The sequence below is a fragment of the Diadema antillarum genome, unplaced genomic scaffold, assembly GCF_040938485.1.
Source record: "Diadema antillarum isolate AM-2024a unplaced genomic scaffold, OU_Dant_1.0 seq00000764_RagTag, whole genome shotgun sequence".
Classification (NCBI taxonomy): domain Eukaryota; kingdom Metazoa; phylum Echinodermata; class Echinoidea; order Diadematoida; family Diadematidae; genus Diadema; species Diadema antillarum.
The window spans coordinates 54,887-80,406 of NW_027271654.1; the positions used below are offsets into that span (position 1 = coordinate 54,887).

The 25,520-nt window shown below is 37.3% G+C and overlaps 1 protein-coding gene across 1 annotated transcript in view; it reads right to left on the reverse strand.

The window, feature by feature from the left end:
• The window catches only part of LOC139738668 (uncharacterized), a 200,088-nt gene that overhangs the window by 47,850 nt on the left and 126,718 nt on the right, over positions 1 to 25,520 (reverse strand). Inside the window, 10 exon segments of the mRNA XM_071649281.1 lie at positions 7,910 to 8,002; positions 8,851 to 8,889; positions 12,086 to 12,124; positions 12,958 to 12,996; positions 13,568 to 13,606; positions 18,303 to 18,365; positions 19,461 to 19,618; positions 20,885 to 21,088; positions 21,937 to 22,021; positions 24,695 to 24,745. Coding sequence (XP_071505382.1) covers positions 7,910 to 8,002; positions 8,851 to 8,889; positions 12,086 to 12,124; positions 12,958 to 12,996; positions 13,568 to 13,606; positions 18,303 to 18,365; positions 19,461 to 19,618; positions 20,885 to 21,088; positions 21,937 to 22,021; positions 24,695 to 24,745 — 810 coding nt within the window.

Genomic DNA, 25,520 nt, shown 5'->3' on the forward strand with positions numbered 1-25,520 from the left:
AAGTTGTTCGTAACTGTACAAACAGATTTATTAAACGCCCCCCCCCCCCCCCGTAACACAATAATGTGATACTAGAAAGCTTTAATGTCATGCTGAGTTGAGTAACCAAGTCAGTGGTACTTCATATTTTATGCAGTGTTTCAAAGTGACAGATTATGAGAAAGATATGTATCAATGTTACATTCGTGTGTGTACATTAATTTTGATGGTTTATAGTACTGTTGTACATGCAATTACCATGATCTCGGCAGACGACTGACCAGCTTTCCTATGCTTTTTACGTCGCCTACAGAATGGGTATCCTCTGGTCCTTTCAATTCAGGTATTCATAATTGCTTATAAAGCACCCTCTTTAGTTTTTACAATCGGAAGGGAATAGCAGCAAGAAACATCCTCGTTTAAAAGAGGCTTTTCTTAATAGCAGGTATGCCCTTTTTTTCTGCTTCCCTTGTTTTGGGGCAGCAATAACAGCCATGGAGCTACAAGCAACAAAACTTGTAGCTCCTTGCTAAAGATGCACCCGACACACAAAAGCGCACCGACGTATTCATTTTGCGGCACGGACACAAACACACCGAAGTTCACATCAGGCTGCCGTATTGGTCGATGATAGATACCGTCTTATAATTGGATGATTTTCTTTGACTCCTCATAGAATGCTTTCGCCTTATGAAGTGACAGAGGAGGAGCGTAAACGCCGTCGTGCGTCGCAATAAAGAACGACTGCTGTATTGTTTCGTTTAGGGAAAGAATCAGGTTGTGAGCTTGAACGGAAACAGAACCTGAATTTTAAGAGATTGTCATGGTTTTGTTTGTTTACTTGTTCGTTCGTTTGTTTGGTTGTTCGTTTGTTTTTGCTTTTTAGAAAGTGAACTACTGACAATAGCGTACAAATATTCGTATTTAAGGTTTAAAGGGATGTGGAATTGGATTATGTAAAGCTAAAAGCCGCGTTTACACATGTTCACGGCAACCACGGCAGTCACATTTCAGGCCATCACGGACAAAATGGGACGGACGTGAAACAACGCTGTGAGACGAGATAGGCAAATGTGACAGGCCGTGATTGCCGTGGATGCCGTGTCACATTCTTAAACTGTTAAATAAAAATTGCCACGGCAGTCCCGGTGCTAATGAGGAATTTTGTATGCCTTGATAAAATGGGATGAATGCAATGAAACACGACGGCACGTAATAGACCCTAACAAAACTTGGAGGCGGTCCGCAGCGGGACGGGACGGAAAATATTGATAGTCTATAGCCTGATCAGACGCCGTGAGAACAGCGTGTGATAGCTATAGAAGTTCGCCGGGGCGAGGACTGGAACGATCCGAACAAGACTTAGAATGCGAAGGTGGGGGGGGGGGGGGGGGGGGGGAACAGGAGAATGTCTCAACTGCATATACTAGTATACCCACAGCGCACTGCATCTCAGGCAAATACAACGTGGCCGCCGGGAACATGGTGTAAACGTAGCTTTAGAGTCTGTAGAATCCACATTTATATCTATAGGCATAACTAAAACTTGATTTCTCGTGACTCTGACAGACTTTGACAGACTTTGACAGATTTCTGTGCACAACATGTACATGTAATATTCAATTCCACACACATACACACACACACAAAAGATCTTCGACCTCCTAGACCATGCTCCCGCCCATCATTCTCTCTCTGCATCTTTTTCTGTTGTTATTTTGTTCCACCTATGGGCAATTCCACGGTAACTAGGACACAGGTGCCAAAAATTCAAAATGATATTTGTTTCAAACACCATACATTTTCAGACAGTACTTGAGTTGAAGTTTTAAGAATCATTATGTTTTTCAATAAAAGCGGCCATTTTGATTTTCAAAATGGCTGCCAAAATATGCCTATAACTCAATGGTGAAAAGAGTGTATTGTCGCATAACTTACTCTCTGTATATCCACTTTATTAGTACTCTAAACAACAATCTTTCATATGTATGCAGTTACCAGAGGAGTCTTTTACCACACGATAGAAAAAAAAGCTGGTAGCTTTAAAGAATTTGATAAAAACTGTTAATTACTTTGATAATGATGGATGTAACGTCAGTTACCAAAAACAAGGAATTTTTAAGTTTATTCATCAAAGGAAGTGAGCTGTATGATGTAACTTGGGATTTCTAATGTATGCCCATATGCCTTTATTTTAATACCAGAAATAAGGATACTTGGCATACTGGAGAGTCAAAATGAACACTACAAAATGTGTAACGTCAGTTACCGAAACGTCATACACGAGTATGTAACGTCAGTTACCATGACAGTAATTATAACTGAGGCAAATTTTTTGACTTTTGGCCATTTCAATACATTTGGGAAGTCAACTTACAACAAAGAGCAGCAATCCCTTTCATAGGAAATGATGTCATAACCATGGTATGTCCATGGATATTTTTTTTTTCATTTTATTTTATTTCTAAATTCATTTATTCATTCATTTACCATGATTATCTTTTTTTTTTGGTGGGGGGGGGGGGGGGGCTTGAGCTTTCGATTTTTGATTCAGCACAAGTTTAAGGTTAAATCATCTGGAAGTTTAGTTTGCCACATGCAGTATATATGCACTCAAATTAGTACATTCCCAGTCCTACAAGATGATAAAGCTACCAAAGTTTGTAGGCCTAATCAGTGACATGATTGCATGTTAACCACATTTTCTACAAAAAAACAAACAAACAAACAAACTTCTGCATAGCTGTATACCAACAGTTTAACAATCTTTACCAATGTTTGCTTTTGCTGGCATTTTTCTTTTTTTTTTCAGGAAGCTTAGTCAAGTTTCTACCTCAAGGCAAATGCACAAACAGATATTTCTTCTCTTGCACTTAAATGTGTGGTGTAGTTAACATGGCTCATCTTGTGTACGTAAGGCATGTACTCATTATTGTTTGAAACTTAACACTGATGTTGCTCAAAGTGAGAGAGGATTCTATAGGGTTTTAAAAAAAATTGTTCATACAGTGTGTATTTGTTGATTACTTTATTCTATTCATGCAGGGACATTTTGTAATACAACACATGATACATGAACAGGAAGAGTTTTTTATATTGATTTTAGTATTCTTTCGTTGCAAAGTCCGATTTCTTGGTGTCTCGAATGGATTTGCAAGCCGTGATATATCAATGAAAAGGAAAAGAAAAACAGTTAAATTACTTCAAGCTAGGAATAAAACAATGCTCTTTTGACCAAAAAAGCATTTGTTTTTCTTCTTCACAGAGAAATATTAAAAGTGCGAAACTTTTCATTAAAATCAATTGATGATGGAGATCATCAGGAGTAAAATAAAGAAAAGAAGGAGAAATATATCACAATAGATTTCATACATATTTATGCATATTTATGAGTTGATACATGTTTTTTTCCCCATGACCTGGAAGATATTTTGATATTTTTTTCAAGCACAAAAATATCCATGTTTTGTGTAGTACTACAAGGTATTATGGGTGGAGCACTCTATGTAAATAAAAACTTTCCTGTTCAGTAAAAAACAAACAAACAAACAAACAAACAGACAAAAAAGCCCTTAGCCATGTCAATATATTCATACTTGGAACTGCTTAATCTATTAATGGCTCTGTGTAATCATAAATGTTGAATAAAAATTAAATCTTCGGACAAATGTCAAGAAATATCCTCTTGTGCATTTACATTATTTTTGCCCAACTGTGCTATGGCATGGGGGGGGGGGTGCCCCCTAAGGGCCCACCCAATATTATTTGTGTCTTTAGATTTTGTTTTAATTTGTTGCTGTAGTTGCCTGGGATTGTCACTGGTACATTGCAGCAGTATAATAACCTGTTAAATAAATTAGTTCTCTGTAAACCCCACGGCAAAGTATGTGTAACGTCAGTTACTGACATGTTTACCTTTAAGTTTTCATAGAACACAAAGAAAATGGACTACTGTTTCATTTCATTGTGTATTTATGACTGATGAACCAAGGTATGACTCCATATCAACCAAATCATTCTGAATGGTCAGAATTATGAAATATCACATAGCTATTCCCAATCATGATTTTGCATGTGTAAACCCTATGGCAAATGTAAGCGTAACGTCAGTTACGTAACGTCAGTTACCGTCATGCCTTCACTGAAATTGGCATGGTGGTAAAAGGAGACAACTAAAGTGCACATTATTTTGCACACCTGTTCCTAAGAACCTAGGTGTATTGCCATATTAAACACATAAAGGCTAAAAGTCAGGGACATGAGATATTTCCATTTACATCTACACCATAATTTCCCATGTCCTTTTTCCGTAACGTCAGTTACCGACACATTTTCACTTGCTATGTGATAAGAAATGCAGTTTGAGAGAAAAACTTTCCACCTATTTCTTCATTCTCATGAACTTATTCATCAATGCTAATTCCAAGCCCAAGGTGCTTTCATTCACAAAACTACAAGGTAAACAATTTCATGAAAATCCTTACGTGTAACGTCAGTTACCGTGGAATTGCCCCTATGGGGATGTATTCTATGTTCGGCAATAATAGCGCGTTTCATCGTGTTTTGTTTTGTTTTGTTTTATTTCATTTTTAGATTTAGATCGGAAAAGCAATATAGACGGGAGGTAAAATTCTTGAAGCAACTATACAGTTTCAATTTTTAGTTTGACATCGTTCTTATATTTTGATGTTCGTTGCACCTGTAAGGTTCTTGTAATGCGAAAGTTAAATAAGATTCGCTATAATATTCTCGAAAATTCCCTCTGCCGTATTGATATTCGTTAATGTGAAAAATAAATACGATTCATTAATCCGAAACCGCACGAATTTTGTGATTCTAAGGGTGCATTTATCGGGATATCAAATTAATTACCGTTACTCTGAAAACGAATAACACAACTTGTTCCTTTTAATTTCTGGGATTAACAAAACATCAGAAAGCAGAGCTTATTTAATTTTCGGATTTTTAGTCTGGCATTGGGGGTTAGTAGTTCGGAAAATAAGTATGGAAAATCTTTGAGGCAAGAAAATAATTTGAATTCCTATTATGGCATCGTTATTTCCTTTGCCTTATGTTCATTATTCCGAAAGAAGAATAAGGTTCGTAAATCCGATGGTTCTTTTTGCTGAACCCGCAAAACACGCAAATTTGACATGCCTTATGTAATGTGTTAATCCGAAATTGTATTAGGGCTCGTTAATACCATTTGTGGCATTATTCCGAAGGTTCGTAAATGTGAGAATGAATTACGTGCATGGTACGAAACTTATGTCATTTTTGGCCAAAAGAAAATTAAAAACGCCGAATCTTTTCCTGTGACGGGAATATATGGGTTTATTTCTGAACGTGACATCGTTTACTTCTTTGCACGATATTCATCATTCCGGGAAAAAAAAAATATTCAGATGGTTCATTCATCCGAAAATGGAAAAAAAGGTGGGTCGTTTATCTGTAAAGAAATTATCATATTCGTGGTAAGAAACTTCGTTTTCGTATCAGCTATATAACGTCCGAAATTTCGAAACTTATATAAAAAAGAAAAGCGAACCTTCAGCATAATAACAAACTTTAGCGAATCGTAACAGTTTTTTTTTTATCAATCGAGCAGTGTGGAATAACAAATCCGACATTTGTTTTAGCATGGTATTGAGCAGAATGTTACTGCTATTCACTTCCAAAAGTAAAAGCAATTATCTGACATTTATTCTGGCATCTTCTGGAGCCGAATGTGATTGCTATTTACTTTCGAAAGTAAAGCAAATATCCGACATTTATTTAATCACCATACGGAATTGAATATTACTCTGATTCATTTCCGAACGTCAAAGGAAACATTCGACATTTATTTTAGCATCTTCCGGAGCTGAATGTTATTGCTATTTACTTTCGAACATAAAAGCAAACATCAGAAATTTATTTTATCATCATACAGAGTTGAATATCATTATTATTCATTTCTGAACGTCAAAGCAAACATTCGACAATTATTTCACCATCTTCCGGAGCCGAATGTTATCCTTATTCATTTCCGAAGGCAAAATCAATTATCTGACATTAATTTAAGCACCGTACGGAGCTGACTCTTACCGTTATTAATTTCCCAAAGTATAAGCAAACATCCGACATTTATTTTAGTATCATACGGAGTCGAATATTACCGTTATTCATTTCCAAAATTAAGAGTAAACATCTGACATCTATTTTAGCATCTTACGGAGCCGATTGTTACCGCTGTTCATTTTCGAAAGTAAAGGCAAACATCCGACTTTTTTGGTGGCCCGATCGTACCAAAATCTTCATTTCTGAAATTTCGGTGGCCCGACGCGCGTTTTTGGTGGCCCCGTAAGTGTCGAGCCTTGACTAATGTCATCGAAAAGTAAACCAGAATGCAACTTCTCGCTTGTGAATTATTGCTTGTGAATAATCGCAAAACTTTGGCAAAACTTTTGGAATACCAATCCTGTTCATGACGCTTGGAAACTGCGAGTCGTGAGAATTTTGCGAACTCGTGCAATGTTACTCCGTAATATGCGAGCATGTGGAGTCGCAATCGTTTAACTGTCTAAAGTGCGCGATTTCTCTCACTCGTTTTTGCCACGCGATTTATTTTAACTTGCAAGAACGATGTGGAATTCTGGCGTCCACCGTGAATTGTGCACTTGCCGGCGCAAATTGTTCTTTTCAAAGGTGAAGCCGTGCGCGGAAAGCACGTGGTTGGGATAATCCTTGCGTTCCTAAAGCGGAGAGGAACGCCATGAATGCGACTTGTGAGCAAGCCCGTTCTGTTGCGTCCAAGGAACGCCCTCATTAGGCTGATGAATAGAGGGATTAAACCCCCCATTCTGCACGCAGGAGGAATAGGGGCGTCCCCTAACAAAAGGAGGAACGCGAGCATTCCCCACGCGGCCGAACGCTCGCTATATTAAATCTGTCACGCCTTACTACCTCCACATGAAGAGGTACAGTTGGACCTTGATTATCTGGCCTTGTTGGGACCGTTGGGCGTCCAGATAATCAATTTGTGACCCGCTACAACAAAAGGATCCTAAAGTCGCTGACGGGTGAGCCGAGCATGGCCCGGAAAAAATGCTATTTTCAGGTCTTTCCTTTGATCATTTAGCTTCGAAATTTCGGCAGATGATAGAAGATACATTAGACTACAAAATTATGTTAAAAACAGAAATCCGAACGTTTTGACAGACTTTGGTGAGCTGACTTCAAACTCGATTTTCTCGGCTCACCCGCCAGTGACTTTAGGATCCTTTTGTTGTAGCGGGTCACATTTGGCCAGATAAGAGAGATATGCTCAAATACAGCACTTTCTAGCATATCATGCCAGGGGTATACACATGCTATTTATAATTTACTAATATTATGATTATACTCGTATGCATGGCATTGTCATGTTTCACACTTTATATAATACAGAAATAAATATAAGTAAAATATCCCTTCATGTATTGTTTGTTTTATTGATATTGACTGACAATTAGATTGATATTGCGACTCATTGAATACTGTTGCTGCATTGTACTGCAACCACTGCTGTGCACTTGGTGTCAGTTTTATACACTCACGGCAACAGTCATTGACATTGTCTCACAAACTGACTTAAAAGTTAACAGGCCGCTGTGATGATTGGAAAGTGTCCCGTATGCACAAGAATGGTAAAAAATGTGTTTGTTTTGAATGAGATTTGGCACTGAAAATACATGAAAGCATTAAAAAAAAAATGTCGGACAGGTGATGTACGGTTAACAGAGAATCTGGATAATCGATAGCCCCGATAATCGAGGTCATACTGTATTGAGATTTTCTGGAAGTCTCCTGTGGAATTAGGGAGACATGGCAGCAATGCTAAGATGGATGTGTATGCAATAACTCAAGGAAAGAAGCATAGCAGATTTTTGCCAGGCTAACAATCTCTTACCTCTTTGGTCTCCTCAAGGGTGCCAAATGAGGGCTCAAAGTGGAGTTCTCTCCTCTCCTCCTCATGCTTCTCAAGAATCTCCTCCTTGATGTCCTTGGGAGACAAATGGGAGAAGAAGAAATCACGTCACTCCATCTCACATGATGTTACTGGAATTCTTCTGGGCAACTCTCTTGGCTAACATCCTATACTCCAAATATCGTCAGTTGAGAATGACATTAAAGGGCATTAAGTTGCCACAGAAGCCACAGTGTTAAAGGCACCTTAATGCCCTTCTCATTCTCAACTGACAACATTATGTGCTTGCATTAATGGTGTCTGTTTGCCAGCTAAATGTGCATATTATGCTCATCTGTCATAATTTTCACTCACTATTTCTTTTCACAGTGATACATGCTGAACTGTTTATTCAAATGTTCTAAAACTCTGAAGTAACTGAGGAATATCGCATTTTGTTACAACTATAATGCAAGGAAGGGTGTTTGTGGACAAAGATAAATGGTCATTTTTTTCCCCCATTTCAAACTCTACCCCACTAAATCCTTTCTTTCTCCTTTCCATATTTAGTGAACAACAGAATAAGGTACAATGGAAGACAATTCCAAGAAACCTTATTTCCAGACAATATTACACTCCTTAATTTTTAAACATTATTCTCATTATTACTATTATCATCAATGTTATTGCTATCATTACTAACGCTTTCTCCTAGCATTATAAATGACAATAGCAATAGAATCAGTGATAGTACTACAATAATTATTGTTTTCATTTTTCTTTTCACTTATTTCACCCATATGAAGTATGAAAAATATGTTGCAAAAATATAAATTACTAAGTATGATAGGATGCAATATATGTATATACACATACATCACAAGTTGGACATGGCTCAGAAATGTAGAGGGGCAGTGAAACTGTAAGAGTTCATTGTCATGTACCTCATAGAACTCAGCAGCTGCAGCGGATTCCTTGATATCCTGCAAGAGACACGGATGACAAGGTTATAAGTTCAAAGGTTATCAGTTAGTCTTCACCACCATCACTAATTGGCACTTTTTAAAAATTCATACTTTTCTTCTTTCCTAATAGCCAAGGAATCAGAGTAAGAAAACTTCCGTTCATTCAAATAATAGCGGAAGTAGTATCTAACCTTAACAATCTTTGCTTCATGGTGTATTGAGTTTTGTTCAGATGTAAAGGTAGATTTTACATGAGAAGATCTTAACACTTGGAAAATTATTCTTTGCATCTTGTGCAGTTTAGGCATTTTTGCTTTTTCTATACAATGCATGCATCTATTTCTTTTTCTGAGCATTACGTTCCAGTGGTATACACAATTCAATTTCATTCAAACACAGAAAGTCTGTTCTCCTTTATTAATGAGAGAGAGATATCACAAAGGTTTAATATCAAACATCTTTCCACAAACAAGAAAAAAAAAAATCCGATCATGATTCGTTTGAAAGGGTGTTTCCAAAACATGTGTGAACAAAATCATTTTTGACGTAATCATGCAGCTCCTACAAACGTCATGCATACACATATTAAATATAATTCTATTCCTACCTATAGAGCTTTATCAATTATTTCTCGGTTTTCCATCATAACACTGGTATTACATGTACAGCAAAATTGCATGAGGTCAATTAAAAGCATATTGGCACCTCTACACAGTTCTTAGCAATTTTGATTTGGTGATGCTTTTGTTGTCATGCAGAGTTAAACAAGATTAGACAACAACCAACAACAAAATGGTAATTTTTGACTAGTTCGCTTGATGGAAAATGGGAAGAATAAGCTGTGGCAAGTTATATGAATGTCTTCAGTCACCCTGTGCTCCATGCAAATCACCTCTGACAACTTCTCAATTCAAATGGCCCAGGCTTAATGCATAAACTTTGAAATCATCAAACAGAATTTCTTATGTATTTTGGTCAAATCAGACTTTAACGGCATTCAGAGATAGGAATAAGTCAAACCAAGTACGGGTACACATTACCAGCATGAAAGGTCGCTATAATCAGTTCCAAAGACCCAATTAATAAAACTTATTGAGAGTACTAAAATTGCTAATCTAGATGGAAGACCATACCATAAAGTTTCAAATGGGAAAAAAAAAAAATTTCCAGACTTTCTTAAAGTGTAAGCTGACTGCAGCCTAACTGTGTGATTGATAATATGATTGGAAAAGTTAATGCAAACTGAACAAAAGAAACACATTGCCATTGAAAGGAGCGCCCTCAATTGTACTCCTGCTATCATGATGTGAATACCATGTCTTGAGCTCCCTTAGCACAACTTTCTTTGGCGTGAGTAATCTTGAATGAAGAATCAAAAGAATGTTTGCCCGCATAATTTATTTGTATTGGCATTATTAATCTCATGAATGCACTTGGGAGCCGTTTTGTGATTTTTCATAGCATGGTGGTTGACCCATTTTTCAGTAGAAAGTTCAATGCAGCACCAAGAATTGACTGAAAGCATTTTTACCATATGCCTCCTAGCTTTCTGAAGTTACTTTGCACAAGTCTACACCATTGCATGTACTAATGAATCAGAGCACTGTAGTAACATGTTGCACAAAAATTTAATTCACAGGGAAACTTGCATCTACTGGCTTTGTGTGACACATTTGCATTTGCTCACAGCGATCCACTTGACTTTAGAAACACATATGCATTACAAAAATTGACTTTTTTACAACTCAGAATACTGAAAGACATGCAAGAGAAAATACCAGGAGGGGAAAAAATCAGGAAATGAAAACACTCACCACTTTAGACACTGAGCTCTGAGAGAAGCAACACTTAAGCTTTCAGTATTTGGTCTTGAGATTTGGTCTTGGTGGGTTAAGGTTTGGGGCCACAGGCGAACACAGACATGATAACCAGCTGAAGAGAGTAGGGGAGGGGGGTGAGGGGGGACACAGCAAGAGGCCGGTTCCAGCCGGTTTTAGCTGGCTCATTCTGGACCCAACCGGCTCATGGCGATCAAACAAAACGCAGTCACTATCAAAGGGAAGATGCACTGTGTTTTGGGAGCACACAACCTGATAATGCTGCTTGGAAAGTGGAATCACAACTTTTAAAATATTGCTTTTCCCTGCCAGCTGACTGGCATTGCAAAAACAATATTCTATTGTCATGCTGTGAACTTATCAATATTGGCTAAATATGTCAATGAGGAACAAACAGGTGAAAAGAAAAGACATGGTTTGTTGCATGTGATGCCTTTTGACCCAACCAGTTCAATTCATTTTTCATTGATGCAAACAGCTATCTCTAGTGAAGCAAAGACTACAAGATCATTTAAAGTCAGGATCTGACCCTTGAGGATTATACTCCTGAGCTATATGAGTTGGAAAAAGAAATGGTAATGATATGAGGAGGAGGAGGAGAAATTGGATGTCACTTATTAGGCTTGCATATCTGTGTCCTGCAGCTGCAATTAATTCAAGGGGAAAGGCTTTTGAAGTCATTCATCCTGGAAAACATCACAAAGACATAGCATAGAAAACACAGCTGATTTTATGAGATCAAACGCACACAAAACATTTTTTTTTTTTTCAAGCAAGATCATGCCAGCATAAATGAAAAAAAAAAAGATCAATGCATGAATAAAAATTTGAGCGACAATTCCACTGGGGATAAAAGTAACAGATCATGCAGCATATTCATGAAGAAAGCTCACACTTGAAACCTATATGAGTCACAATGTGAAAAACTTGCTGGGTGTTCATGGGGATGGGGTAAATGCTGAAAAGAGGAAAAGGAAATGATTTTGATATGTGCGCTTCTTAGAGTGAGGCTACCAGTATATGGGGAGACAGTATTTATTCCACGATATCAATGATATTGGTGAGGGTGAGATTAGTTTCTGAAATATTGTTGTGGTTAGGTGTATTAACAGAGGGAAATACAGTGTAGTGATTAGAAGACAGGGTGAGGAATGAAAACATGAACGAGGCTCTTTATTCCATTGTGATCACTTCCACACAAGACACGTTTGCCAACTCTTGCACAGAAATCAAGTCAACCGACAAAGAAGTCAACCAAATCAACACGCGGCACATGGGCACAAATGGGCTTGCAACAACGCAAAGAGGGCGTGGTCACCCAAGTCTGTCACGAGGGTGGAAGGTGGGATATTGGGGCTTTATGAATATTCATGTACCTCTGAGGAGCTTGCCTCTATGGCTTCCTCTTTCAGCTCCTGGGGGAAAGGTGGGGCAGAGGTGAAGAACAAGAAGGATGAGAAGAAAGTCAGAATAATCTTCCATTTTTTTTCTCTGACATCACAAGAATCCTTTCATCAAATCAGGCAGAGTTTTGCTTAAAGTGCTACTCTAGTAGTAAAAAAAAAATGTTGATTATCCATTCAGAGTATTTTGCGGTTGCAAACCCCTCTTATCAAGTGCAAATTCAGATCCAATTGAAATGGAATTCAACTCATTCTTACTATAACAGTGGATCATGAGATACACATACTATGAGACCTAATGCAAATGACTCTAATACAATAAATGTCCAGTCTTCAACAGCTGAATGAAAGTGACACTCTTTAAAAATGAATAGACATAGAATACACATAATACTTTTGCCTGTCAACATAAAATTTGCGACCAACTTTGTAACCTAAAATTTCCCCTTCCACTGACAAGAATAGTGTAACTTTGATTCGATAAAAACAGCCCATTTGCAAAATACAGTCCATCTACTCCTCTCTCACCGAATGTGAAAATAATCGTTTGAAGGAAGTCATCAGTTAGGTATTTAGTTTTCCTTTACTTTTTTCTAGATCTGTGTGTAGTCTGTGATATGTGTAAAATGATGAGTATGTGCACTGATGAGTTGGAATTTGCATAACTCTAGATATGAAGCCTTTGTTTGTGTATATAAGTTGTATGTTTTTGCAATCAATGTGTTATCCCTTTATCTTCTGGGTAGTTCACATCTATATTGAATTTATCACTTCCAAGATATTCTCCTTTCTTTCCCTTCTTCTAAAAGGTAACCCTACTATTCTATGGAAAATCTGTTGTGTACCTGGATTAATTTATCTGTGACTTCTTTCCGTGCCTGCTCCTAAACAAACAAAACCATAAGAGAAAGAGGAGTGTAAATGCACACAATGCAGTACACTCACTGACTAGAGAAGGATTTCAAGAAGATCGAAAAGGAGATAACTTCAGTGCGGCAAGTCCCAAGAGTAGATTTTAATTTGTTTTGGATCAAAAGCAAATTTGTGTTGGAAGTGTTCAGTGTGTGAATGAATAATGCAATCACTACTAATCAAAATCAGCAAAACTATGATGATTATGAAATCAACAACAAAACAGTGAATTGAAACACATAGAAAATAAACTAAAATATATCAGGGGAAAATTTTGACTGACTATAAAAGAGTAAAGTTCAGCCAAGTCAAACTTTTGATAAAAGAGTATATCAAATGGTATAAAAAAAAAGAAAAAATTGGCAACTTTGCAATGTGTAAGCATTGGAGATTGACTGGTGCAAGCACTATGCATACATTTTAAATGTGCATTACTCACACTAATCTGACATTTGAATGTCCATAATTGCAGATAAGAAGTGGACAATGTAAACAGAAGTCTACAATTGTGTAAATTATATATACATATGTATCTTTATATACCTCCACTGCACTTGGAAGAAGGTCTGGAGTTGCCTGGACCTGCTCGATTGGGTTGCATTTGGAATTTGAAAAGAAAAAGGAATTTTGGAAGAAAAAAAAATGAGAAAAAGAAAGAAAATGGAGAAGAAAGAAGAAATTGCAGTTGTTAAGGAACTTGAGACGACTTTGGAAAGGAAACAAACAGGAAAAAAGACTAATCTTGGCTCAGAACAACTTTTTTGGTGTACACTTTGGAACACTGGAAGATTTTTTTGTTTTCATTCTTACTGATCAAAGAGATACAAAAACATGTGTCACTGTGGTACGTATGGCGATTCACCCTAAATGAAATTCACTGTCTTTGAGCCCTGCAAACCAGTAACATCACACTGATATTGCTATCCATACTGCAACAGATGCAACAATGTTGCAATCTGTTACATGGATGTCACAGGCGTATATACACTATAGAGTTTCCTACATGGGTATGCCACCATAGAAACCAACGCAATGTATCACTCTCTCTACAGGAAGAAAAAAAAAGACAAGAGGCACAAAAATTCTTGCCATATTGAGATGAACAGTTTACAGCAGTTCCAAACACAAAAGACACGAAAGAGTCCATTAATGCAAACACTAACGATTTCTGGAGCAGTGATTTGTTAGTGTCTGCTTCAGTTGCAGATATTATTCACAGTAACAAACAAAATGCCACAAACAAAACTTGTCAGTTGCACTTCTGGAAAGAAAGTGTCAATTTTGAAATCTGAGGCAGAAATGCACGAGTGCTACAAACACACTGAATACGAGCATTGCTTTTTATTGTCTCACAAGTGACTTTGGTTGGGACTACTATCATAAGGGTAATGAAAATGCCATTGTTATTCACTCGGATGGAAAATAAGCTGATCTGCATGAGATTAATGCCAGCGGCTAAATTTTCCTCCTTTGGACAAGATGACATTGAGAACCCTGCATGCATTACTGCTTGTAGTATTGGATACCTGATTTTTCTCAGGAATAAGAGGACAAGATCACATAGCTCTTTCCACGGCAGATTTTTAAGAAGGTTTCATCCTAATTTTCCAGGTACTGCATTGAAATGCTTAGACTTTCATACAACATACTGACAAGAAATAAAAATGGCTGCATCTGCTTCAAACCAAAGCTGAAGATGAATCTATATTTAAGAAAAAAAAAAAAGAATACCGAAAAGTATTCACTTTCATATCTGTATAAGAAGTTCATTTGTCAGTTACTGTTTGCCCATAAATATTTGAAAATCTAAGCAGTTTTGCTTACACTCCGAGTAGAGTTATTGCGAGCGGAAGATACATGTAATCATTAGAGTAGACGAGACATGCCCACAACATATTTTGAGCAAGGAAATTAAAACCACTCATTCACTCTTACATCAAAGTATCTCACGCCACAGACAACCAAAAGCAAAAATGCAGTGCCAAGATATCCTAGTCTAGGGTAGCATTAAAAAAAAAAAGAACAATCATCCCAAATCACTTTGAATGCTTTTACATCTACGTAGTGCTGCTCTTACTTTTTTTTCAAATGGACAAAGCCCAATTTGGCATAAAGGGGGAAAAATCTGTTTTCTCAGCTTCTGAGGACATGTTTTGTTTTTGTTTAATATTAGCTATCTCAGTGAGGAAACTCTGCTACATGTGTTCCCCTTGCAACCACAGAAATGACAACTTGACCAATACAATCCATTTTATACCACTTCACTTGTGAAAAGTCCGTTTCATAAACTACATGTACATCGTACATTGTAGTGCAGGAATAGGAGCTGTTTATCATTTTTTAACAGATATTAAGTTGGCCAGCTTATAGAAAAGAAAACAGTTGCCATGTTAAGACATAAATGCACTTCCAGCTTTTGATTTTTGCTTGTCTAATTGTTTGGACTGCCCCCAAATGAGTATGACAGTTTGATAATGACTGGCATCAAGAAGGACAAAAACTAGGGATGGGAAGGATTACAGAAAGGAGTTAGAGAGGTTGGTAGAGAATGCTGCAACATTTAAGACAAAGATGACACACGTACAAAAATGCCTAAATGACTCCACGAAAGAGATGAGTGGACTCATGAAAAGTACAGTGAAGCCATGACATCGCACATCCCACACCAATGACCTCTAGAAATTCAGACACAGGGATTCCATCAAATGAACAAGCTTGGCCAGATGGAGAGAAGGAGGTTGGAATGAGGTGCAAAGGTCAAAGGTCAAAGGTCCAAACATACACGAGACACATACATATATACATATGAGGTATATACGTAGAAGTTGTACTCAAATAAATTGAGGATTTCGTTTTTTCATGCATACCTTTAATGCATGTTTCTGGCCTGCCTGAGCGAATGTTCCCCCTGCGTCCTTTAAACAGCGAGTCACGAACGATGGCAAGCGCAGTTTGGGGTTACCATAAAGATCTGAGCATCATTTGTTACTAATTATGCATTTATCTTTTATGTTAGGGATTACATGTAGTTCCGGTGGAAACAATCAAGAAAAATAAACAATAAAATCAAAATAACACAGGTGCATTAGTTACAAAGATGAACAAATAGAAATAAGAAAAAAACAAACAAACAAAAACAGAAGAACGTGTGACTGAATGTTTTGGTGCTATTGTAAAGGTTTTCACTGAACAAAACAACCTCTCAAGGAAGAAGTCTGCTTCATGCATGATGTGTTGGCAACAGTTAAAAAATGGAGAAATATGAAGGCATGCTTATAGATGTAGGAACATATCAGAGAATAAAAGGTGTATAAATTAAAGCACGGAATGCTACCGCAAATCGGGAACATGCTTGCTGCAAAAAAGAAAGGGTGTAAACGGAGGAGTTTGGACCCGAGTTTGTGTCATGCACCCACTATGATCAACCTATAGAATCTAAAATCTAGGAAGGAATGGGGGGGGGGGGGGGGGGGGGTTCATTCATACATCATAGTCATGTAACACAAGTAGGCAAACAACACTGCACAGAAATCATAACAGTTTGTAAAATCAGTGATGAGTGCAATAAAACTGGTTTCATCGTGATAATCAAAACAAACATTTGCCTTGAATATTGAAACAAATATTGTAAAACACACACAGGTACAACTTTTTTTTTTCTTTTTTACATTGTTTGATATCAGTCATGCATGAGAGAATGAGAAGTTTTACAAAGTGCAAGAAATTTTAATGAAGGCACAATTATGAGATGGGAGAGCTTCTTTTATGAATATTTAAAGGGGGCACTGAATGAAATGGTGACTGTCAAAATGTTTCATAGAGAGGCAAACGTAGATGGTGGAAGATGTGAAGAAGCTGCCAATCCACAGAAGGTGAACGTCTGATCATCTAGGACTGTCTCTACACCTCTAAACAGCTGTACTGCAGTGTGTGAAGTGAGAATGCTGCGGGGGGGGGGGGGGGGATGTGACTGATGAAAGATGGTGTTGTGCTGAGTGATGACATTGATGTACACTGTATTGATGCATCGGCATTTGGTCATCTCGTTGGAGAAAATGAGGAGATGATTTTGTGATGGGAGAGGTTGGACAGAGAGAGAGAGAGAGAAGAGAAGAGCTCGAAGTGGGGCCAACTGAGCTGAGGGGTGTGAGAGGAGTACCCATGACAAAAGATTTTTTTTTAAAAAGAGAGAAAAGATGCATGCTCAGGAGGAGGCAGATATGACGAGGCCATCATCTGAGTTTGCCCATGTCTGCGGTCTTATTCCAATAGGCATCCCTGGTAGGCAATTCCAGTCTTATTCTTCTCTCATTTGACTCTCTCTGTGCGTGACATCAATCTACAAACATAGCATCACTGCCTTCATGCTACAAGCAGTCATGTTGTCTCTTGTGCTGGTATAACACAAGGAGGGAGGAAGAGTAATTTGCTTCTTGCATGTACAGCGCTCTGATAGATAGATGAATGTATATGATTTATACATTGTATGTAAGCATGGGGAATAATGATGCTGACTGGACTGATATATGTAAAAAATTTGATAAATTGCATGACATCTGGGAACATTTTTAAAATAAAAAGGGGGCATGGAGTACATTTGCTTCATAGATCACATGAATAATAAGTGCTGCTTATGTCTTTTTGTCTTGCGGCTAGATGGTGAAAAGGTGTGGTCAACCTTTAACACTGTTGCATGCAAGATTGAGGGGGTGCCACATAGGCTTACAACTTCACACACCACAGACATAACACAGTCAACACCCAGCAAAGGGCGCCCTCACAGGATGGCAACTTTTTTATGCTTTCCACATCCACTGTACATACACTGATTTTTGTTTCGCACCATAGATCATTCACGCTGTGCAAAAGTTGCCACTTTTCCCCTGGCTTCAAGTAACAAACAGTTTTGAACACACAACTACATTCACAACAATACAAAAGACATTGAACTTGGGACTACTCCACATTTTTCATTTTCCTTCTTTCTCACTCATTCCAAACCTCTCTTTCTCTCTCTCTTTCTCCCAACATCCAGCAGCTTCAGCTTTGCTACCATGAAGCAACATCAGATGTACATTTAGATGGTCAATTCATTTGGGAGAAGACTAACACACATGACAATGACATACAGCACAAAATGACAACTTAAAAACATAAACAGTACTTTACATTCACACACACAATACACAGGCAGACTATCATTACGCAACACACAGTCACAGGGTTTTTTTTTTTTTTCAGAGATATTCTGTAGGAGTTGATAGAATGTAGAAATTACCCCTGAGAATTCCAGAGAGATTTCCCCCTTGGCTGCTAGGTCTTCAAGGTCGTTTTGGAGACGCTCTGAAATTACAGAAGGTAAAACAAAAATATGGGCACACATGAGAAAGAATACTATGACATTGAGAACAGTTTCTGCAAAGAATTTTTGAATCACTACAGACAACATTCTTCATATCAGCTATTGAAGTAACAAGAAAACGAGATCCAGGCTGATTTATACATAGGCAATTCCATTCTTCATCTACAAGTAAATCGCATTGTAGTTTTACCTCAAAAGCTGTGTAAGAGCTTTTGAAGTAAGTAAAAAGAGTGCAGTATTGTATTTCACCATATATGAATACATACACTAGCTTACTAGCTTACCAGAATTAAAACTGCAACAGGACAGCAAAAATTACATTTATATAGTACAAATGACTAGCAACATATATATCATCAGAATCATACACAAGTTTAGAAGCCTTTTATAGGTCCTTTTAACTTCTACATGTTTTTAGGTTTAAAACCACAATATGGGCTAAAATGACATTAACCTATTGAAGATGAGTCCCAAGTATACTCGGGCAGATGTCTATGGAAAATGCATGTTGTAGCAAAATCAGCCCATCCACAATGGGTTAATGACCAGCAGAAGCACAGTCATGAGAGTTATTAAAGTTTTTGTATGGGATTAGACGAACTAAACAAAGAGAAAATCTTGTGTTATTTTTTTCTTTTGAAGAGAAAATCTGTTTTACCATTTGTGAATTGTTACTGTTTTGAATATATTTCCTTTAATACAGCATATTTGTACCAGTTCAGACCAACGGCTCACTAATGCTGTAAGCTGTTTGTGCTGTGTGTACATTCATCAAAGCACTGAGTGAAAGCACAATTAGCCGAAAGTTTCTTCCCCTTGTATCACATGAATATGGTGCCTGTGAGGTTTGCTCATTGAGAAAGATGTTTTTGTCCGCGATACACATGTTTTATTTTCAGGGAATTTTCATGCAAATCTATGGTACATCATGACTGATCATGAAATAGTCATGATAAAGATAATGTCACAGACCAATATTTCGAGTTGTTAATATATGACTTTTTAAAAAGAATTTCTTCAGGTTCTGGGAGATTTCTTTAAAAGAAAATTCCAAAATGTAAACTGACCTTCTGCTCGCGACGAGTCCATGGCCATCTGGATATCTCTATACAGGTCCGACTCCTCCTCTTCCTCCGGTTGGGCTGAAACATCCAAACTGACGTAGTTGCCTAGGCAACGATCTATGATGTCTCCCCTACCAATACTCCTTAGTCCATCCTCCAGCTTCTCACCTATCAAGAGGAAGGAGATGATACAAAATGCAATCAAACAGCAATATGTATGTGATTCTGAGATCACCAGAATGGTACAAAGCTTGAAGAGTGCTTGACAAAACCTTTTTCTTTCTTTTTTCAGGACAACTTGGGTTCCACTGCATAAACAGCTTACTTTCTTAGTGACTTGCCAAAAACAGCAGTCACAACACTGACACCTATTCAGCTTGCATAGCTTTACATGCTGCCATTGCAGTTACTTGCATTTGCTATGTCCTCTCACACAGAGTCTTTCATTGGTGTGTTTATTTGCTTTTAATGCTAAAGGAAGCAGGCCCTATTTGCATCACATGAAACTTCTTCAAATGTGAACACACCTCCTCAGAAACATATTTTCCATGCACTGGCCTTGTAAAGTGCTATTTTCTTTGCTTAATACCAGTAACTTCTCATTAACCTTTCCAGGACCTCTGTCTTGAAACACCACTGATATCCTATGCAGTGTACTTCAGAGTGGTATGTACAGACTTAATCCACTTCCTGACAATGCACGGGCACTAATTATCAATGTGCAAGGGTGGACAGCACTGTTAATATACCAAAAGATTAATATATTCTTGCTCAGCATTTGGAGGCAAACAACAGAATTTTTGAATAGGTGCTCTGTTTACATTGGGGAACACTATCACAGTAAGACTTATTAAAGGGCTTTTACACTGGACCGGTGCATACTGACTACACCAAAATAGGCTGCCCATTTATGAAAAAATTTTGACGCCAGCGAGCGATTGCAAGAATGAGAAAAATGAAGTGTGTGGGTGAGTCCTTGGATCCATCCTCACGGGATTTTTTTTGTCGGACCGGCGTAGAGTAGCATACTTACTACTATTTCATAGGTCTTTAGAGTACATTAGTGTAGTTCTGCATACTACTGCGTAGGCATGGCATAAATTAGTGTAGTGTTGCGTAGACTTGCATATACAATTTTGTGTAAATTGGATATTTTTTCTTGGTCTTGTACTCTACGCTGAAAGTATGTAGAAAAAAATTTTAAAAGATGAGTTTTTTCTCGGACCCCATGTTTCCTGTTGCGCAGCTCTGCATATTGTCATGTAGGCAAGCATCATTATGCGCAACGTATGGTAGTGTAAAGCTTGCCGAAGTTGGTACGCAACACTACACAACTCTATGCAAGCCCAGTGTGAAAGTCCCTTTAGAAACAGAAGATTGAATGAAGGATTGAATGAAGGAATGAAGGAATGAATGAATAAAAACTGTGCTTACTTGATGCATCTTTTCCTTCATGCTCTGCCCAGTTGTGCAGCATGACGAAGGCCTGCTCCGGTGTGTCCTCGTTCTCCTTCTCGATGGCCTTCAGCTCGCGTTCGCTAAGGCCAAGCTCACGGCCCAGGTCTTGCCACTGGTCACCGACCTGGTTCGCTACGTCCCACAGCCTGATCTCTGCTCGCTGGTGGGCACTCTTTGGACCTGGTCAATCAAATGACAAGCAACAAACAAACCATTCAAGAAAAGGTGTCCCTGCCTTGGCACTCAGTTACAACTTGCCAAGCCTTTGTTGGTATTTATTTTAATCTCACCATCAAACTTAGACTGGTCACAGTGCAAGGTAGCAAGTGCAAGGTAGACACACTCATTCAAGAAGAACAACTAAACTCCCTAGAATACCTGATTCAGTAAAATTTCAGACAATTATGTATTTCACCATTCATTGAAAGTTTGGTAGACAACTGTATCTTAACACCAAACAAGGCATGGCATGGCTTAACAAGGGCAATATGCATATAGTGTCAGTGACACTGAATGTAGATATAGCATTTCAAGAATATCTAATACATACGATGTGTTTTATAATGGAGTGGTAAGCATAGAGTTTGACTCTGTGTCCTTTCTGGACCAATCTTCGTCATTAAGACATCTGGCATATGCAAGGTCCTGCAACCCATTGAATAGAACCTCTCACAAAGTATGTAAACATTCTGGATCATATGACTCTTCCATCAATATGATGCTTTCTATTGGAGCATGTCCTTACAAATATATGCATCTTTATTTGTGAAAAAGATTGTATGAAATGAGGCACATCTGGAGTATTCCAGAATGTTACTAAATGTTATCAAGGATCATCGTGATAAGAAGTCATTATGAACATCATTTATATACAAATGCCCTTTCACATCAGCAACAAACATTAATATGAATAATCATATTCATACCAAAATTGGTACAAAGAAATCACATAAAAGGCCTATTTCAGAGAAAACACATGACAAAGACGAGCTGCTGAAAGGGAAGAAGAGTGAGTTTGTAAAACTTACTCATTGATGGGTCTTGTAGGAATGTGTATTTCTTTCGTAGCTTGATGGAGGCAAAGTTGAGATTGCTAGGAACTCCATCCTGCTCCTAGAATAGATGCAAAATTATGGGAAATATTTCAAAGAGGATTAGAAAATGATGAAACCCATGGAATATGAATATGATGAACTGGGCAATTTGGGCCATGAATCATAGATAGATAATGCCAGTGTAACTAACTCACAGTTCTGTATTTCATTTCCTTAAAGACAAGGCACTGCAAAAGTGATGCTTTAGTCTAATGTGTAAAAACTTAAACTGCAAGTGCCCTTGCAGATTTAAAGCAAATTTCTCTTGTAACACTGTTCTCTAATACATATATTTCTTTTTCTGCAAATGAGAAGAATCATAATACAAGTTGCCAATTTCTCTGGTTATGGTATCATTTGTAAGACACACACATTGCAGATCCACACATCTTGTTTTCTAACTCCTTTTGCATTATATGTCAAATAAAAATTGCAGATCTATCTTTCCATAAGCTCTTACTTTTTTAATCAGTATTCATAGAACATATATATACTTTTTAACAGATTTAGCAAACATTTTTTTAATTACTTAGGCCAGTGATAGGGCTAAAATAATCATTGAAAATCAGTGTAAAATTAAGCAAATGCTATGAATATGTAACATACTACTGACAATTCATTCCAAGGACATGTACAGGGAAGGTAAATGCTGGTAAATTCTTTCCAGAAAACATCATGCTTAAAGACAAAATCACTCTGCATGCTGGATAAAAGAAAAGAAGAAACAAATCACACAATCATGCTCAGTCATGACTAAGCTAAAATACAAATCCTCTAAATCCAATGCAAATGAGAATTTGGTGCAAGGCATTGATTTTAAAGTGCAAAAGGTACAATCATCTTCAATGTTTTTGTTTTTTTTTTATGGTAAACCAACATGCCCAGTAACCCAAAATGAAATTACTAATGTCTATTGTAAAATAATCGGCGGAACTGTGGATGTCCCCAAAATATTGTGCCTGTAAGTGAAACTCATGATGTGTAGCTCATGTATTCAGGGATTTGTTAGCATAAAATACACTGATTGTTCAAAAGAAAAAAGTGTCCAGTATCAACTTTGTTTTCATCTCTGTGGGGGCAAAACACGATCAGAAACTCATGAAAATCAGTGTCACAGGGAACTGCCAGGTTGCTTTTGTTTATCTGTTTTTGCTTTAAAAATGTGAATCAATTAAATCACAGAAATTGCAGCAGTTCTGATGAACAGACATGAAATACAAAAGCAAAAGACTAAAAAAGAATTGACCTACTGTGGCATTGGTACAAATATTTTAGATGAAAATAATTGTCATGGACATGTTTGCATCTGCCATGCAGCCATCTTTGCCCAGCTGTACCCTTTAAATGTACTTCAGCATACTTCATAGTCAAGCACACATATACACATACACTTGTAGTATACTGTATGATACACGCAAAAGCACAATATAAAACAATGTACAACACTGCTTTGCAACCCTTATACAAGCTGCCACGACAAGACATCCATGACACTCTGATATCAGTACCTTAGAGTGGATTGTGAAAAACAAGTTGTTGCATCATTTTTGCATAGCAGGAGTGGGTTGAAGAGAAAAATGCATTGTTAGATAAACATCAATCAAATGCAATGAATTACAATTTACAATATCTGAACTGACTGATCTCTCTTAGCATAACAAATACAATGATTCTCTTACAAAAGAACTTTCATATGAATGATCACATAGGACAAACTCACACAAAATAACTGAATAAGCATCAGTTAAATGTCAGACAGTTCAACAGATTTTTTTTTGGACACAAATTTGTCTGAAATAACCTATTACATACACAAAACAATAAACTCTTGACAGGAATCTTCTGTTGTACCTGCTGTGTCTGAATACTGATACAAAACGTCCTTTATATTAAGTATATTCCATTCAATCTGACTACATCTTTGCATATGGTGCATCCTCTGAATTCCTTATGGAAGAAAACAGAGTATGAAATTGTACCCTTGTCTTCACACTTTGGATACCTTTATTTTTTTATTCAATCTCAGAAAACAGATTAACAAGAAAACTTTAAGTTGAATCACATTTCAAAGGTTTCATCACAATTGAGTTGTTAGCATAAGATTCCAAATGCAAAATAAAATAAACCTCAAAACAGGCACATTTTTTGTGTAAATATTCTTTTTAGTGGCCTTAGCAAATGTAAGAGAAAAAAAAATTGTGCCATCGGAAAAATTTATTAAGTATTTTATTGATTTTGAAATTTCTTATGTATTTCGTTGTTTCTTTGACTTCATGTTTTTCATTGTTTTTTTCGATGAAATTTGTCTGCGACATTGTTCCAAACAGGAAAATATGTTATTAATTGATTTTAATCAATAAAACCCCAAAATAATCATGCTTTTATGAAATTTGCCTGTAATTGTATACAAATTCACGTTTTTTGAGCAATTTTGGTCTGACATGCATGTACATATTTATGCGCAACTTCGGAACCGCATGCCCGGCATCACAAATTTGGTGCCAAAAGATGCTGGAGACTCAAAAGAAAAAAGTCATGAAACATCGCGGTGATAGCTTGTCGCGATAGCAATGCATCGCCCGAAACGTCGAGGGGGGGGGGGGGGAGGGCCTCAAGAGGCCCCCCCGGCCTAGTTAGGGTTAAGGCTGCAACAGTAACAGATTCAGAAAATTTGTTTTCTGTCTGGCTATACCTTGCTCCCAACTTGGTATTCCTCAATACTGGTGAGAGAGTACAGTTCCTTCTGTGCGGTAAATTGGGAGGATCAAATGAGTGATTAAAACTACACATGTCCAAAACTACACATACAATTACATACATAACTTGTACACCCTGAAGTTTCTTTTTCTTTTCCAGATATTGAATAATAGTGGACAACCAAATTCAACTAAATGTTTGCAATTAGTGTTTTGGGGATGATTTGACAAATTCATCTAAAACTCATATCTATGTGTACATGTAAGTACTGAGTACCACACAAACCATGGTACATGATTATGCAGACAGGTAAACCCCACATTTCAGATGATCTCGCATGTTTTTTTTTCTCTAACTAGCCGAAAAATGTGTTTACAGTCAACGACAAATTCATTTTCAATCACGTAGGACAGAAGGGGGGCATACTGTTTGTTTTGTACCCCACCTCAATATCAAATTATCCCGATACACATTTTTGGCATGGAATAACCTTTCCACATAAAATCTCCAAGCTAATTTATGGAAAGTTAGTCTCAATACAAGGCAAAAGACGATCATTCAAAATCACACATCCCTTGTGTTCTTACTGTGTTAACACAACATGTGCATAGATAATTTCATGCTTTAATTCTGGTTCATATAAACAAAAAGTCATATCATGAAACAAAAAAATGATAGGATGCAACACAAATACATTTCAGCAATCTAAATCTTATCTACAACTTGTGGCAAACAAAAATAACAACAATTTAAAAAAAGACCTGCTTTGAATGATCAAAACCACACATCTTAATCTACAACATTAGATGTGTTTCATTTTT